The sequence below is a fragment of the Mercurialis annua genome, linkage group LG5 (genome assembly GCF_937616625.2).
Source record: "Mercurialis annua linkage group LG5, ddMerAnnu1.2, whole genome shotgun sequence".
Classification (NCBI taxonomy): Eukaryota; Viridiplantae; Streptophyta; class Magnoliopsida; order Malpighiales; family Euphorbiaceae; genus Mercurialis; species Mercurialis annua.
In genome coordinates, this window is record NC_065574.1 from 9540225 (window position 1) to 9558060 (window position 17836).

The 17836-nt window shown below is 33.1% G+C and overlaps 1 protein-coding gene across 1 annotated transcript; it reads left to right on the forward strand.

Annotated features, from left to right (window-relative positions):
* Nucleotides 1-4757: 4757 nt before the first annotated feature.
* Nucleotides 4758-7464, forward strand: LOC126681414 (uncharacterized). Its single transcript, XM_056105848.1, has 5 exons — nucleotides 4758-5125; nucleotides 5697-6530; nucleotides 6609-6914; nucleotides 7092-7151; nucleotides 7221-7464. The coding sequence occupies exons 1-5, from the start codon at nucleotides 4823-4825 to the stop codon at nucleotides 7407-7409; spliced, it is 1692 nt and encodes a 563-aa protein (XP_055961823.1). The 5' UTR covers nucleotides 4758-4822; the 3' UTR covers nucleotides 7410-7464.
* Nucleotides 7465-17836: the final 10372 nt, after the last annotated feature.

Consider the following 17836-nt stretch of genomic DNA (forward strand, 5'->3'; position numbering starts at 1 on the left):
TTAATCTAATTTTTTAAAATGTGGCTAATTGCCCATAATCAACAAGTTCATGACTAATTTACCCATAAAGTTAGATTTATGTTTTAATTGCCTATTGCTTACAAGTTGATGGGGGAAATTGCCACTTAAGTCCTTAACTTTTACGATGACCATTTACACACTTAAAATTAACTAATTTATTACATTTAAATACTAACATCATAGTCGGCATATTGTGTATGCCACGAAAATATGCTACCTATGCCTAGAACCGGCCCTTTGGACGGTTCCATGCCGGTTCGGAATCCGTCGGTTCCGGTTAATAATTTTGGTTTTGACGGTTCAAAAAATTAAAAAAAATATGTTATAAAAATTAAATTTTAATATTTTAAATCAAGTTAAAATTGAAAATTTACTTAATATAAATAGTTAATTATACTTAAAATTATAATTTCAAAAAAAATATATACTTAAAATTAAAAACTACAATTAATTTATCATAAATTTGGATAATTAATTATTTTTATATGGTTGATATAATTATATATTGCTATAAGAATAAAATAAAATTAGTGGTTGGTATTTAAAAAGAATAAAAGATTTAAATATACTAAAAATAATTATTAAATAATATTTATATGATTATATAGTATATATTATAAATAAATATAATATTATGTATTAATAATCAATCATACGTATATATATAATAAATAATTTAAAGTATAGATTTTCAAGATATACTGCGTGGAAATGGAATCGGAACCGCCGGTTTGGAATCAAAACCGATAGTTCCGGTTCCAAAAAATATTGAAGTGGCCCAATCCAGCCTCCCGGCGGTTTCGGGTCGGTTCATACACAGTTCTGGATCAGGTTTGAACAGGCCGGTTCCGGCCGGTTTACAGTTCAACTCGGCCTATGGCCACCTCTATGGGTATCCATCAAAAGTTAGTACTCAATCTGTCTTAATATATTTAAAAAAAATCTATATACATATTGTTTAAAACACTCAATAAATGATGTATAATTTTAATTTTCGTGCCCTCATATTTCATTATATATAACACAAAACTCTAGAAAATTTAACAAAATATTTTAATCGAAGAGGAAAAAAAAAGATTTTATTAAAACCTATCAATTAAAATATGAAAAAAAAATATCATGTTAATAAAATTAGTACAGAGAGTAACACTTTTCTAGAAGAAAAAAAAGTTTGGTAGACGGATAGGTTTATATTAACACATTAATTTAGCTGAAATTTTATTTTTTTTAATAAATTTGTCTATAATTTAAATTTAAAAACTTAATAATTAAATACAAAATATTTATATAAAATAAATACTTAACAAATATTTATTTATTTTACTTTTTTAATTGTAAGTAATGATTTAAATTATGTAAAATTTAAAAAATAAAAATTATAGTTGCAACCAATCGAACTTTTACTAAAAATATAGTTATGTCTTATAAAACATCTTATTACTATTAAAATATATTTTACAATTTTTAAATATCTTATTAGAGAAAATATCTTATTAGAGCTAATATCTTATTAGAAAACTTTATTTATTAGAGAAAATTATTTTCGGCCCCTGATATGCAACAATTCTCACTTCCGTCCTCTTATTTGAAAATAAAATAATATGATCTTTCATTTTTTAATTTCATTAACATTTTAATATTTTTTTTAATTTTAGTGTTAGCCAACTAAGTTAAAAAAATTAATCAAAAAATAAAAGTCCACTTTAATCCTTATTTTAATATGTATAAATAAAAATTATATTATTACAAAATATAATTATTTACTAATTTTAATTTAAATTTAGATTTTTAATATATATCACATTTTAAGTTTTTGATAATTTTTTTTATTTTAGTTTTTACTTTTAAAAGTTAATAAAGTATAAAAATTAAAAAAATTAAAGTAAAAAAATTTAAATGTAAAAAACAAACAAATCAAATTATATTTATTTAGTCATTGCATATTATAAAATATGATTTTTATTTATATTTGTATTAAAAATAAATTGAAAGATTAAATCAAAAATTGTTTTTTAGCTATGTCTATTAACTTAATTGACTAACACCAAAAATATATACATGAACTAAAATATTAACCGAATTAAAATGAGATACCGTATCATTTTTTATTTTTAAACAAGGGTAACACAAGATTAAATTATGACATATATGGAGACTCTGAGAGTAATTTTCTCTAATAAAATAACTTATATTAACTTAGACAAAAAAGACACTATAATAAGACAAAGAATAATTTTTTAGTGCTTTTTATTTTAAATTTACGAGCATTTTAAATCTAACAAAATAATAAATTATGCTGTATAAATGGTTGAGGTGTGTAAGTGATCTGAAGATTAAAATTTAGGGGCATAGATTTATATTTGACCAAATTAATTTATCAAGCTTTACCATTTACGTTACCAAATAAGAAATAAATATTCAATTTTATTAGCTGTTTAGTTATTTAAATAGTTTGTTGCAGGTTAGATATATTGAATTATTTTTCCAAATGGAAAACATGTTTATTTTCTTTTATTTTAATTTTTCTATCTCAATCATTCAACAAGCAAATAATTATTTCTATTTTGCAAAGAACAGCCCAGGAAGACTTACAAAACAAACGAAAAAATAAATTAATTAGGACTGCTCTTACACTAACAAATTAACAATCGTCTACTTATGCAACATAAATTATTTTATTATTATCCTTCTGATACGTGGACGGACCATGTAAATTTATTTTTTAATAATAATAAATAAAACATTGTTTTTAATCATTTGGAATATATCATTTTCAGAAGTCAAAACGTTGACTTTGCTTCTCATGACTAAATTTTTTTATAATATATTCTAAAAAATTATAAGTTCCCCAAAATTATTTAAAATAACATTCTTATCTTCATATATAAATATAAAAATAACTAGTTATTTTTATAATTATTTGATGACATTGCATAAAATAAAAAGACATGTGCTAATAGAAATCATTACGAAAAGGTTCGATTTTTATAGCGTATTAGAGATATTATTTTGATTAATTGATAGAATTAATGAATTATAAATTAGTAAAAATGTGACAACACACTTGCTTAAAAAAGGTGTTTAGGTTCAATCATAACCTAATTAATAGGTGGTTGAACCTTTAGACTTATAAATTCATTTATATTTGTTCTCTTAACCAATGTGGGAATTATCTTTAACACTCCCACTCAAATGCAACCGGAACTGAACATCCGGTTGTCACTTGAAATTGACTCCTCCCCTGAAACTGAAACTTTTTGATTTAACAAGCTGCGGCAATACCGCATCGGACCGCTGGAAATGAACATCCAAACGGACAACTGGCATATTAAAAATCCGCGCCAGACCCATTGAAATTTTTGATTTAATACCCATCGGCAACTCCGAACCGGGCCGCTGGGACTGGACATCCAGACGAACAACAGGCAAATTATGAACCCGGGCCAGACCCGCTCTGATACCATATTAGAAATATTATTTTAATTAATTGGTAGGAGTAATTAATTATAAATTGATGAGAATATGACAACCCGCATGCTTAAAGGAGATGCTTAGATTCAACTATGACCTAATAACTAGAACTAGTTAATAGGTGGTTGAACATTTGTACTTATAAATTCATTTATATTTGTTCTTCTAAGTAATGTGGGATTATCTTTAACATGGCGATTTTTGATTGGACAAAAAACAAAATTTCAGGTTTAATATCTCCATATCCGTTGTAATTTTAAAAAATTATTTTGTTTGTTCAATATTTTGGAAGTAGAACAGTAGAACTAACTTTAGGACTTGCCAATTTTTTCCTATTATGTTTGCTCGAACATGTTCCTACCAAAAGAGTATTATATTAAACCTTATCCGTTCAATAGAATGCAAAAAGAGAGCTGTTATAAACCAAAGTTTTTATAGATTTGTCTCAAATTTTTATCCAAAGATTTCATAAATCTGCACTGTTATTACTCATATTTAGGGATGACAAAGGAGAGAGAATTTTCCATGAACATCCTCCCATAAATATCAAGTTTTAGATTTTTCAAAACTTTTTTTGAGATAGAAATAAAATATCAAAATGTAAAACTCTTGAAGTTTTTGTGCGACATATCTCGACATTGTTGCACTTATAAAAATGAGAAAATTTGAGAAAACACCCTAATTTTAAAAATATTTGTAAAGATTACCTCCCTTATGAAAAGATACGTAAAATACTTCCTGTTTTAAATTTATTCTTGTTTTTACTCACACGTGTCTTTTCTTAATATATTTACCTAGCTTATTTATTTTTTTACTCCCGTTTTTTTTAAATCTTTATTTTTATACTCTAGGAGCAGTTATTGCTCATTTATTTGTTTTTCGCTCAGTTTTTCGTTTATCTCAATTCTGTCGAATCTTTGAAACTTTTTGATTCTTCGTTTTGCCTCTTCTTTTTGCCCTAACTTCTCGTTCTTCTCCGCTTACGATTCTCTGTGTCGCATTGCTCGTTGTCGTTACTTTCATCATCTTCATTGTGCTCCGGTGAGAATTTTTTACGTGTTCTGTTTTCTTTTCTCTGTTGACGATATCGTTTTGTTGAGTAATTTACTGTTACATTTAGTATTGAGATGTGTTTATCATCTGATTGTATAATCAGCATTGTTTTTTTATTAATTAGATGTGTTTATCATCTGATTATGTTATTTAGCATTGATTTTATTATGATTTTACTTTGTTTTCTATTCATGCATTTATATATTTATATTTTTTATCTTTATTAACTTATCAAGTGTTTTTGTGTTTGTTTTTGATTCTCAGTTAATTGCACAATATGAGTGATAGTGATTTTGAAGAAACATTATCTGATTTTTTGAGTAAAAAGAAGACTTCTAAGAGTCCTGAGAAAACAATGGAAAAGGCTGGTGTTTCTCCTCTTCGTAGGAGTTCGAGAAGTAAAGAAATTATTAAATCTAATGCTGTTGTCTGTGTAAAAGAGAAGAAAGCAATTGTGAAATATAAGTCTGTGAAGAAGGATGTTGCTTGTAAAAGAAAAGGAGATGTTGTTTTGCACCAAAGAGATATCAAGAGGAAAAGGCTTGGTAGTGATAACTTGAATAAAAGTGATTCTATGCAGGTATTTTTGTTTTTTTTGTTATGATAATGAAATGATAATATTATGACAATCACATGATAATGTACTGATAATATGAAGATGTGTAACATGATAATCACATGATAATGTGTCAGATAAGCTCTATGATTATGACATGATAATGTGTTTGATAAATATGTGATAGATTATCATATTATCATATTATCATATTATAATATGAAGAGCTGCTGATTTAAGGAAGTTAAGATAACTTCTTGTTAATGTATTGTTGTTTGATGATTATCTGATGATAATATGATTATAATTTTGTTTATATGATAACATTTTTAAGATAGTTGTATTGTTGTATTTGAAATTATAACATGATGATAATATAATGTCATTGTAAGATAATATGATTATAATGATTGCTATCATTGAAATTATAACATGATGATAACATGATAACTCTGTGAAGATACTGCATTGATCATACAATATTATATGATGATTACTTGATGATAATATAATAAAATTGTGATATCTGAGAAGTTTCTGCCTGAGTTTTAAATGATACCATTTTTTTTTTGTTTTTTGTCTTTGTTTACTGCAGAAGTTTGATTTGTTAATTGATCCAAAGGAACGTTTTGTTGGGAAAGTTGGAAATGCAAGTTCCAATTCAGTGATCAAAAATATAAAGTTGAAGCTTAATGATGATCAGTTATCTATTTTAAAGAACAGTAGGTTTGGTTCCTTTTTATGGCTGGACAAGGATGTACTTAGTCTTAGACTCATACATTCTATACTTTTAAGGGAGGTGCATCATGCCAATCTTTCTGAACTTTGGTTTAATTACGGATCTCAGATTCTGCGTTTCAGTTTGTATGAGTTTGGTCTCGTTAGCGGTCTTGTTTGTGGAAGTGACGAGTCAAGATTTTCTGGTTATTTTGAGGATGGTGATTTTTTTAATAAATTTTTTAGTGATGAGAGCAAGATTACACGTCAGGTTATTGAAGCAAAATTTCTTGATGCTGTTTGGGAGAATGATGATGAGGCTGTAAAGTTTGCGAAGCTTTACATGGTGCAATGTTTTATTTTGGGTAATCTTGGGACTACTTTGATTGAAGATCGTTTCATTCACTTGCTGGATAGTTCTGATTATGATGATTTTCCATGGGGGAAATATCCGTTTGAATTATTTGTTCAGTCTACTAAGAACAAGCTCTCAAGTAAACTGAAGTCATCAAGTCAATCTACCTTCTATCGACTTTATGGATTTCCGTATGCCATCCAATTCTGGTTTTATGAAACATTAGTTTCTGTGCCTCAGTACCTGTGTACTTTGAACGATGCTGCTGCCTATCCTCGGTTAATGCGTTGGATACCGAAGGATATAAAAAAAATGCAGAACTTTGATTTTAAAGTTTTTGATGATGAAACTGAAAAGGTATAATGATGCTTATTTAATTTTTGCTCGATTAATTTGTGTATTTTTCGTGATCTAATTATTAATTAATTCTTATAGGTCACAGTCCTTTCAAATATTGTAGCAACTGACGATGAGTCTGGTAGTCTTATTGTTAATGGACTCTATTATCAAGGTCACGTTGCTGCGCAAGAAAGAAATGATGCTTGTATAGCTGAAGTTAGAATCATGGAAGTGGCAAGGTCTGCTTGCGTTAACTTTGTCAAGGAATTGAAAGCTCAGATTTTTGACAATGATGTTGATTATTCTGATTTGGAGAGTGACGTTCGAAAGCGCATTTGTGCTTCTGTTGATAATTTTGAAGTAAATCAATTAAGTAATATTTTCAAAGTCAATTCTGGAAAGGTATGTGGTTTGTTATAATTGTATGATAACATTATGATAATATTAACATTATTCTATGATAATTTTATGATAATGTTATCATAATGATATTGATAATATTTATGATAACTGTATGATAATATTCTTATGATAAATGTATGATAATTTTTAAAATGTTTTAATTTTTGTTAAATATAGGCTGAAACTGTAGAAAAGAAGATACATAATTCTGTTGATAGTGAAGATGTTGACTATGAGGTATTTGATATTTTTATTTCACATATATTTATTATTCTAAATATTAATTTCTTAATATTTGTTTTTTAGACTGATAATGAGAAAAACATTGGCTCTTCGGAAGAAACTGCGAATGATGATAGCGTGTCTTATGAGGTTTTGAGGCGGAGTGCTGATGTCCAGCAGAATGTTCAGCCGAATGATCTTGATAATAGTAAAAATGATGAACCTGTTGGTGAATGTGTTGATGGTGAAATGGTATATTTTTTCATTTGTTAACAGCTAGATAATTTATTGTTTGTTTTTTTATTAATCTTTTTTTTTTATAGATTGTTACTGAGGTTAATGTAGAGTTGGAAGGCTTATTGCATGATAATCCTGAAATTGAGGAAGGAATTTGTGGTGAGATGGATGGTGGTGTTGTTGCTGAAGCTGACACTGTTGTTGATGACTCGGAGAGGAATTTTGACGTGGATGCTCTTTTTGATAGTAATCCTAATGAGTCTACTGAAAACATTGATGAAGTTAAGCATGCTGAGTTGGCTGAGAAATTTGAACAAGTTGAGGAAGCTGAGTTGGTTGATAAAATGGATTCAGATGGAGAGGGTGATAGGATTCAAAAAATTGATGATATTGAGCAGGCTGAGCTGGAAGAACAAGCTAAGAAAGTTGATCATGTTGATATTGTGGTTGCTCAAGAGAATGAAAAATTGGTTTTAAATGAAAAAGAATCTGAGTTGGAGGTATCTTTACAATTTGGATAATTTGATGATACTGATATATAAGATATTCTAATGATAATGTATTTCTTTTTATATGTGATGTAATGGCATTTTATTATTCTGACTAATAATGTCTTATTTAAATTTAGAAATATTATAATTATAATTTGTTATATGTGATTATGTTTTGATAATTTCATATCTAATATAATAATGATACGTATATGATAACATGTATTTGACAATGTAATGTGTCTGTAATTAGTGTGCCATGATAACTGTATGATACTTTTATGATACCTTTATGATAATATCATTTCTTTTAATGTAATAATGTTTGTAATTATTGCGCCATGATAATTGTATGATACTGTATGATACTTTTATGATAACGTCATTTCTTTTTTATTTTCCTGGTGAAGCAGAATTTTTGTAATGCTGCTGTGGAAGAAGTTGATCAGTCAAGCAAAATAAATGAGCTAATTGATTCTGAAGTTGCGATGCTTAGTGAAGTATGCAGCGATGAGTTTATAACACCTCCTTCTGTACAATCAGATTTAAATGTTCCTTCTGCAAATATAATTTTAGAAAAGGAAACAAATGAATCTGGTGATACTGAAATTGCTGATCATGCTGCTTGTGAGCAACAAGTATCTTCACTTGTTGCATCTTTGTCGTGCTGGGTTCGTACTGAGGTATTTATTAAATTTTGTTTTTGTTTATTTTTTATTTTTGCATATGCATTTATTTAAAATGTGTTTATTTATGCAGGAAAAAATAATTGAACCAGCTGTTCTAGTTAATAAGGTTGAATTACCTAAAACAACAGCTTTGAAAGAAGAGATAGTCACTGATGAAACAACTATTCAAGCTGAGAAAGTTGCTGCTCCGAGAAGGAGATTGAAAGTAATGTTTTTTTTTAATTATAATGTTATTTATTTAATCAGTGTTTTTTATAATTTATTTTTTGTATTTTAATAGCTTGTAAAAAGAAAACTGAATGAAGAGTTGAACAAGGATGTAAAGTTGGAGAATAGTTCAAGTATGATGGCAAAACAGTTTCCTCTGCTGATGAAAATTCGCAATTTAGACAATCCTGGAAAAGTTCAAGCAGTTGGTAATACGTTTGTAAATCGTAATCCTTTAATTGTTGAAAGTGTGTCTGATATGTGTAATCAAGAATGGCTTTCTGAATTTAATGACTGGATTTGTGTTGGCACATACAAGAAGAAAAATGAAATGTAAGTTTTGTGTTATCTGATTTTTTTTAATATACTGTCGATATTTATTTATTTGTTATTAACATTTTGTTTTGAAATTTGTAGGAATGAAATTTATTATCCAAATTACAAAACGTTAAGACCAGTGATAAGGCTTGGTGGAGAGGGTATTGTTACTAAAGATTTCTTTTACAAGCTTCATACACCAGGAGCCTATTTGGATTCAAGTGTAAGTTATATTTATTTATATTATTATAGTTTATATAAGCATATGATATTTTATTGGAATGATAATATGATGATAACATAGGATATTATTAAGATAATAACATGATAATATTATGATAATGGTGTTTTTATCTGTATGATAACAATATTATCATAATATTATGATAATAATATAATGATAATATTATGATAACAGTTTTATCTGTATGATTATCTTATGATAATGAGTTTTTATATGATACTCCTACTAAGTTTTTAACTTTTTTTGTTTTTTTTTTCAGCATATTGATTGTCTGTTTTCATATTTGAGGAAGAAGTGTTTGTTTCTGAACAATGATTACAGTGTATGTGGTAATTTTTTCGATCAGTATGTTCAGAATGGGTATTTACTCTATCAGGAGACACGTAGTGTGACTGATTTACCAATGTTTGCTGAATTATATAATTTCATTGTTGGAGAAGATGGTGCTTATAAGAGGTGTTGGTCTGATGTGAAGAATATACTGTTTCCAGTTCACCTTAAAGTTGATGGTGAATCTCAGGACCATTGGATTCTTGCTAAACTCAGTTTTGAGTATAGGACCTTTTTTGTGTACAACTCTCGTAGGAGTGAGCTTTATGATAATCATACTGCTACTGTTATGACTGCATATGCAACATTGCTTCCGCTGATATTGGACATTGTTGGATTTTATGATCGGAGTGATATCAACTTCCACTCTGTTTATTATATGGACAAGAGTAAAATTGATCCATTTGCTGTAGCTTATGTTGACAGACTTCCTGTTCAAGAAAAAGCGTAAGTTTCTTTCTTTTTCTTTCATATTTCTTTTTATTTTTTTCAATTACAGATTTTAGATAAATAATTAAAATGTTGAGACAGTGACAATTTTTTTAAACAATGCAGAGATTGTGGTTTGTATATTGTGGCTTTTGCTGAATACTTGATAGAAGGGAAGGCAATTCCGAGAAATATTGATGTCTTTAGACTTCGTGAAAGATATGCAACTAATTTGTACATCTATGGAAGGTGGAAGATCAAGACTAAATGTGGTTATATTTCTGAATGAACTGTTGTTTTTAGTTTTTAAAACTTATACTAAAGTTTTGTGATTGTGTAAATGTGATTTTGGAACAAAAATGGTTGTGTAAGTTTTTTACAATGTTAATGATTACAATTTTAGTTTTTTGCTACTCAGGTAATAATTAATAATTATGTCATAATCAGGTGATACTCAGATGATAAAATAACAAATGATAACTTTATGATAATGTGACTAATAATAAACAGGTGATAATTATGTCATAATCAGGTGATATTCAGATGATAAAATGATAAATGATAAGTTTATGATAATGTGACTAATTATAACAGGTGATAATTATGTCATAATCAGGTGATAACTTTATGATAAAATGGTAATGTGATAAATTTATGATAATGTGATTAATGATAACAATTTCAGTTTTTTGATAATCAGGTGATAATTATGTCATAATCAATCAGGTGATAATCAGATGATAATGATAATAATATGATAATGTGATTACACTTTAATGATAAATTTTATGATACTCACATGATAACTAATGATAATTTTATAATAATGATAAGTTGTCTAATGCTGTTGATAATTATATGATTATGTTGTGATATTCATATGATAATATTTTCATACCTATCATACCTATATTATGATAATTATTCTATATCATTAATACATTATATAAGAATGATTGTGATATTCATATGATAATATTATCATACCTATCATACCTATATTATGATAATTATTCTATATCATTAATACATTATATAAGAATGATTAAAATTTTTTATTGAATGAAAAATAGTACAATTAAATTTTCAATGAACAGTTCTAGCCTTTTTTTGGAATATTTCTACAAGTCTTATGATTATTGATAGGAGTGAAATACTCCTATCTTTAGGATGTCTTTTCGTATGCTTTTATGTGTTTTCACCCCGTTTTTATATGGAATTGATTAGCTTATAGAGGGTGTTTATGTTTCAGGGAATCAAGAGCATTACGAAGAGTTTTGAGGCCGAAATAGTGGAAAATGAGCGGAAGCGGAAGTCGAGCGCAAAAGAAGTTAAAGCCGGAAGCGAAAGAAGTCGATTCCCCCTTCTGAAGAGGTGTCTCGAATCGAGACATCCCACTTAAAATGGGTGTCTCGAATCGAGACACAAAGATTTGAGAAGCAGAATTATCTGCTTAGTGTGTCTCGAATCGAGACACACTCATAAGTTGAGTGTCTCGATTCGAGACAAGAGAAAAGTAGGATTTCGGTTTTTGCTTGCTTTCTTTCTCTATTGGGCCCAAACATTCTAGATGGGTTGTACTTTTATTCCCTATTGTGGGTAGTACTATATAAGGATACATTACTTTCCCTTTTTAGGGTTATGCACTAGATTTAGATTTGTAGCCCCCATTTCCTATTACTATTCTCAGATTTTTAGATACAATTGTTCTTAGCTTTAATTCCAGATTCTTGTTCTTAACTTTGGTGATTAATGCAAGATTATTATTATTCAAGCTTCATTATTATAGTTATTGTTGAATGTTTTTCTTCTACTTATTAAAGGTAATCTTTCTACATCTTAATAGTATGTTTGATTCTTGTTTAATTATTGCTTTAGTTTTGATAATGGCTAGCTAAACTCCTTGTTTGGGGGTTGTTGATGATTGCCATGATTAGTTGAATAGTTGATTAGGGTTGATTTGTGTTGGGAGTTTGTTGTGATTATTGGGGCTTAATGCTTAGATTAACTTGATCTATTAATCTATGTTTAGAGACTAGTTAATTAGGCGAGAGTCAATTAATTAGACGGACTTAGTTGATCACAAACCTAAAATCTAATCACGCTAGGGCGGTTTAGGGATTAGGTGGTTAGAAGTTAGCTTCGCGATTGGATTAGATTGACATTGTTGACTTCTAATTACGCGAGAGCGATTTAGACGTCAACTTGATAATCTAATCTCAATTAGACCTAATTGCGGACTCGAGAGAGCGGATTAGGCAATCTAGGAAAACTTGACCCGAGCCGATAACACTATTATACCCAATTTTCTAGGATTCGTTAGTGGCATGATTTAACAACCTCTAGACGCTTTTTCCTATTGTTATTCCCGTTTATTAATTAATTGCTTTAGTTTTTAATTGCTTAAAGTGTGATTCACTAGTTTTAAATTTCATAGTCATTACTATAATTCCAATTGATCGTTGCTTTCCGAATTGAATTTCCCATTACATATTCGCTCACTTTAAACCTCTTGTCTTCGTGGGATCGATTCCGTATTTCCGGATTACTACAAGTTAGTATTTTTTGCTAACAAGTTTTTGGCGCCGTTGCCGGGGACAAGGTTGCGTTTAATTGATTGAAAGTATTGTGAAATTCGGTCGAGTTAGCGTTATTTTCTGTTTTTGGTTTATTGTTATTAATTATCTTTCGTGGTTTACACTCGGTTTTCTTGTTGTTGTTTGTGTAGGGAATTTGATTTTTGTGTATGCACAATACGCGACGAGCAAATCTACCACTAGAACCGTTCCAAGATAACCTCGGTAACTACGAAAGAGGTGTAAGAAGAAGAGCCCGTATACCCGAAGTTATGAACAACGAGGGAAACAATTATGATGAAGAGGGGAGGTTCAATCCTCTAATGGATGGAGGGGAACAACAATATCCACCCGCTCCTCCATTAGGGAATGTGAACCGACCAAGGCAACAAGACCACCCAAGGGATGATCGACCCCAAGCGCACGCGCAAGTGCCAAACCAACAAAGACAAACTTTGGGTGAGTTTTTCTTGCCGGATGTGGACAATGCAACTTTTGGATGCTTCGCAATGCCGGTTCAAGCGGCAACTTTTGAGATCAAGCCGAGTACCATTCAACTTTTGGAAAATCGTTGTGCCTTCTTTGGGTTGAGTCATGAGGATCCTAATGAGCATATCGCCAAGTTTTTGGGTGTTCTAAACACATTCAAGCTTCATGGGATAACAGCGGACCAAATTAAACTTCGGATGTTTCCTTTTTCCTTGAGGGACAAGGCTAGCATTTGGTTGCATTCTCTACCTAATGAGTCCATTCACAATTGGAGGGAGTTGGCTCAAGCCTTCCTTAAAAAATATTTCCCTCATGGCAAGACTACAAAGTTGACTAAAGACATACTTGAGTTTGTCCAATTTGAAGGAGAATCACTTCATGAAGCATGGGAGCGGTTCAAGGATTTACAACGAAGTGTACCCCATCATCGGCTCAATAGAGAGCATGTTATACAAATCTTCTATGATGGGACGAATGTCACTACCCGAGCTACTATCGATGCGGCTTCGGGGGGTTCACTTATGCAAAAGACCTATGAGGAAGCCCTTGAATTGGTGGAGAAATTGGCCGTGGTTAGTAGTACTTGGGGTCCTATGGAAAGAAGAGCGCCACCTACTCAAAAGTCACTCATGACTCTTGATCAAGTGAGGGAGATGGAGTCCATCAAAGCCGCAAATGCTTCGCTTCAAGCTCAAGTGGATGCTCTCAAGAAACAAGTCGCTCCGATGCAAAGAAACGCTCCGGTGGCTTATGTGCAAGTAGGTTGTGAATTTTGTGGTGATTTTGGCCATTCGGGAGGAGAATGCCTAGTTACGGGTCAAGCTTTGAGTGAGCAAGTCAACTACATCGGGGGACAAAGGCAAGCTAATGACCCCTATTCGAACACCTACAACCCCGGATGGAGGAATCATCCAAACTTCGGGTGGAGAAATCAAGAAGGGCAAGGCAATGCTCAAGGGCCTAATCAAGCGGGTCCAAGCTTCCAAGGTGGAAATAGACCTCCCCAACAACAAGGGAATTACCATCACAATCAAGGTCATGGCAACAATGCGGGTGCTAGACCTCAACATCCTCCCGGGTTTCAACCTCAAAGAAACATGGATGAAGGGAATATGCTTGCTAAGTTGATGGATGAGCTTAGAGAGATGAAGCAACTTCAAAAGAATCAAGCCGCCACTAATCAAATGCTTGAGACTCAAATCTCTCAACTTGCTATCAATCTTCAAGGTAGACCACAAGGGGGATTGCCATCTACTACGGAGAACAACCCTAGAGAACATGTTAAGGCGGTAGAACTCCGAAGCGGGAGAACTCTTGAGAAAGCCAACGGAAAGAGGCAAGTTGTTGAGGAGGATGAGCCTCAAGTGGTAATTGACATAGCAAGTTCAAGTCAAGAGTTGCCAAAAGATTGTGAGGAAGTGGTTGTCGAGGTTGAAGAGCCCTATGTGAGGCCGCCACCACCTCCACCGTTTGTACCACCGGTTCCATTCCCAAGCCGGTTGAGGAAAGCTCAAGGGAACGAAAAATTTCACAAGTTTCTTGAGATTTTCAAGAAATTACAAATCAATCTAAGTTTGGCGGATGCACTTCGGGAGATGCCCCAATATGCAAAATTCTTGAAAGACATAATTATGAACAAGCGTAGTTGGGAGCAAGGTGGGACAATACCGCTCACTGAGCATTGTAGTTCAATAATCCAAAGCAATTTACCGACAAAGCTTAAAGATCCAGGGAGTTTTTCTATACCTTGCACCATAGGAAATATGAATGCTATAAATTGTTTGTGTGATCTTGGGGCAAGTATTAACTTGATGCCATTGTTTCTTTTTAGGTCTTTATTTGGTGATCAACCGGTAAAGCGCACCTCGATGGTATTGCAACTTGCCGATCACTCTCTCAAAAAGCCGTATGGGATAGTGGAAGACGTACTCGTTAAAGTGGATAAATTCATCTTTCCGGTGGATTTTGTGATCTTAGACTATGCGGTGGATAAAGAATGTCCTATGATTCTCGGTCGCCCTTTTATGAACACCGGGCGTGCTCTCATCGATGTTCACGCCGGCAAGCTCACCTTGAGAATTGATGAGGAAAGTGTGGAGTTTGATATGAAGAGAGTGATGCGGAATGCCATCGAGGAGGAAGATTGCATGAGAATCGATTTGGTTGATGAACTTGTGAGGGATACTCTTGAAGCGAGTATGGAAGAGTTTAATCAAGACGGAGTGACGAAAAATCAACTTCTGGGTTCCCTACATGAGTGTCTCGATTCGAGACACCCAACTAAAGAGAGTGTCTCGAATCGAGACACCAAGAAAAAAGGAGCAGAAGCTCCCTATGATTTTGTCTCGAATCGAGACAGTCCCATAAGTAGACTGTCTCGAATCGAGACAAGAGCAAAAGAAGGGGACCCAAATTTTTCTGAAATTTCGAAAGTCACCTTCCATTCCGATAATCCGAGTGATGAGTATTCCGAGGAGGATGAACCTAAGCCGGAGAATTTGAACAAGAGTAGTGGTGTGACTCCACCATCTTCCGAGGTGCCACCACAAGTTGAGTTGAAGCCACTCCCATCTCATCTCCGGTATACCTTTGTTGGGGAGAATGAGACTTTACCAATAATCATCTCGAACAAGCTTTCTAAGGAACAAGAGAGGAGGGTGGTACAAGTGGTGAAGGAGCATGTATTAGCAATAGGGTGGCAAATCTCCGACATTCGTGGAATAAGTCCTCAAATTGTGATGCATAAGATCAATCTCGAAGATGAGTCAAAGAAGTCGGCTCAAAGGCAACGAAGATTGAATCCAAATATGAAGGAGGTAGTGCACAAAGAAATTGTTAAGCTCCTCGACGCCGGAATAATCTACCCTATTTCGGATAGTGAGTGGGTAAGCCCAATCCAATGTGTCCCTAAGAAGGGCGGTATGACAATGGTGGAGAATGAAAAAGGAGAACAAATATCCACAAGGACGGTAACCGGTTGGCGAGTATGCATCGATTATCGGAAGCTCAACGAGGTAACCCGAAAGGATCACTTTCCACTACCATTTATCGATCAAATGTTAGAAAGGGTAGCGGGACACAAATTTTACTGCTTCCTTGATGGGTACTCCGGTTACAATCAAATATTAATCCTCCCTGAAGATCAAGAGAAGACGACCTTCACATGCCCCTACGGTACCTTTGCGTATCGGCGAATGCCCTTCGGACTATGCAACGCACCCGCCACATTTCAAAGATGTATGACCTCAATCTTTAACGACATGATTGAGGATATTATGGAGGTGTTCATGGACGATTTCTCCGTGTTTGGCGATTCATTCGATGGTTGTCTAGCGAACTTAAGGCGGGTTCTAGCAAGGTGTGTTGAGACAAACTTGGTGCTAAATTGGGAAAAGTGCCACTTTATGGTGGATGAAGGCATTGTACTCGGGCATAGGATATCGGAAGCGGGAATCGTAGTGGATAGGGCAAAGACAGAGGTTATTGAAAAATTAGTCGCTCCGACTACGGTCAAAGGAGTTCGGGCATTTTTGGGCCATGCGGGCTTCTACCGGCGATTCATTAAGGACTTTTCATCTATTGCACGGCCCTTGACGAGATTGCTAGTTAAAGATGCGCCGTTTGAATTCACAGAGGAATGTCAAGGTGCTTTTGAGAGGCTTAAGGAAGCACTTGTGACCGCGCCAATTATATCGTCTCCGGATTGGAGCTTGCCCTTTGAGCTCATGTGTGATGCGAGTGACCAAGCTTTAGGGTGTGTTTTGGGTCAAAGGAAGGATAAGAAGGTCCACGTGATTTACTACGCGAGCCGGACCATGGCGGGAGCTCAGCTCAATTATACCACAACCGAAAAAGAGATGTTGGCGGTGGTATTTGCGTTAGACAAGTTTCGGCAATATTTGCTCGGATCAAAGGCCATCATTTACACCGATCATGCCGCCTTGAGATATCTTTTTGCTAAGCAAGATGCAAAACCAAGGCTTATTCGATGGATTCTTTTAATGCAAGAGTTTGATGTAGAAATCCGAGACAAAAGAGGAACGGAGAATGTTGTGGCGGATCACCTATCACGGTTAGAAACTCCGGAACCTATTCCAATTGGTGTTGATATTAATGAACGGTTCCCGGATGAAATGTTGATGGTGATCTCGGAAGTGGAGACACCTTGGTATGCGGATATAGCTAATTACTTGTCTTCCAATGTCATGCCTTCGGATCTATCGCACCATCAAAAGAAGAAATTTCTGAGTGATGTGAAACGTTTTTTGTGGGATGAGCCGTATCTTTTCAAGATATGTGGTGATGGGATGATCCGGAGGTGTGTATCTTTGAAGGAAGTGATGCCAATTTTGAGCCATTGTCATGAGGCGGATTACGCCGGGCATTATGGGGCATCAAGGACCGCGGCTAGAGTGCTAGAAAGTGGGTTCTTTTGGCCTACCCTATTTCGCGATGCCAAGGAGTTTGTGGGGCATTGTGATCGTTGTCAACGAGTAGGGAACATTTCCAAACGAGATGAGATGCCATTGACCTCAATCCAAGAGGTGGAGATCTTTGATGTGTGGGGCATAGATTTCATGGGGCCATTTCCGATGTCTCATGGAAATCTTTTTATCTTGGTTTGTGTGGATTACGTATCGAAATGGGTAGAAGCGGAGGCTTTACCTACAAACGATGCCAAGGTAGTGGT

Coding starts and splice junctions, on each gene's coding strand:
- LOC126681414 (XM_056105848.1), top strand. CDS start 4,823: ATGAGTGATAGTGATTTTGAAGAAACATTATCTGATTTTTTGAGTAAA. Junction 5,126..5,696: donor ATAAAAGTGATTCTATGCAG/GTATTTTTGTTT, acceptor TGTTTACTGCAG/AAGTTTGATTTGTTAATTGA. Junction 6,915..7,091: donor TCAAAGTCAATTCTGGAAAG/GTATGTGGTTTG, acceptor TGTTAAATATAG/GCTGAAACTGTAGAAAAGAA.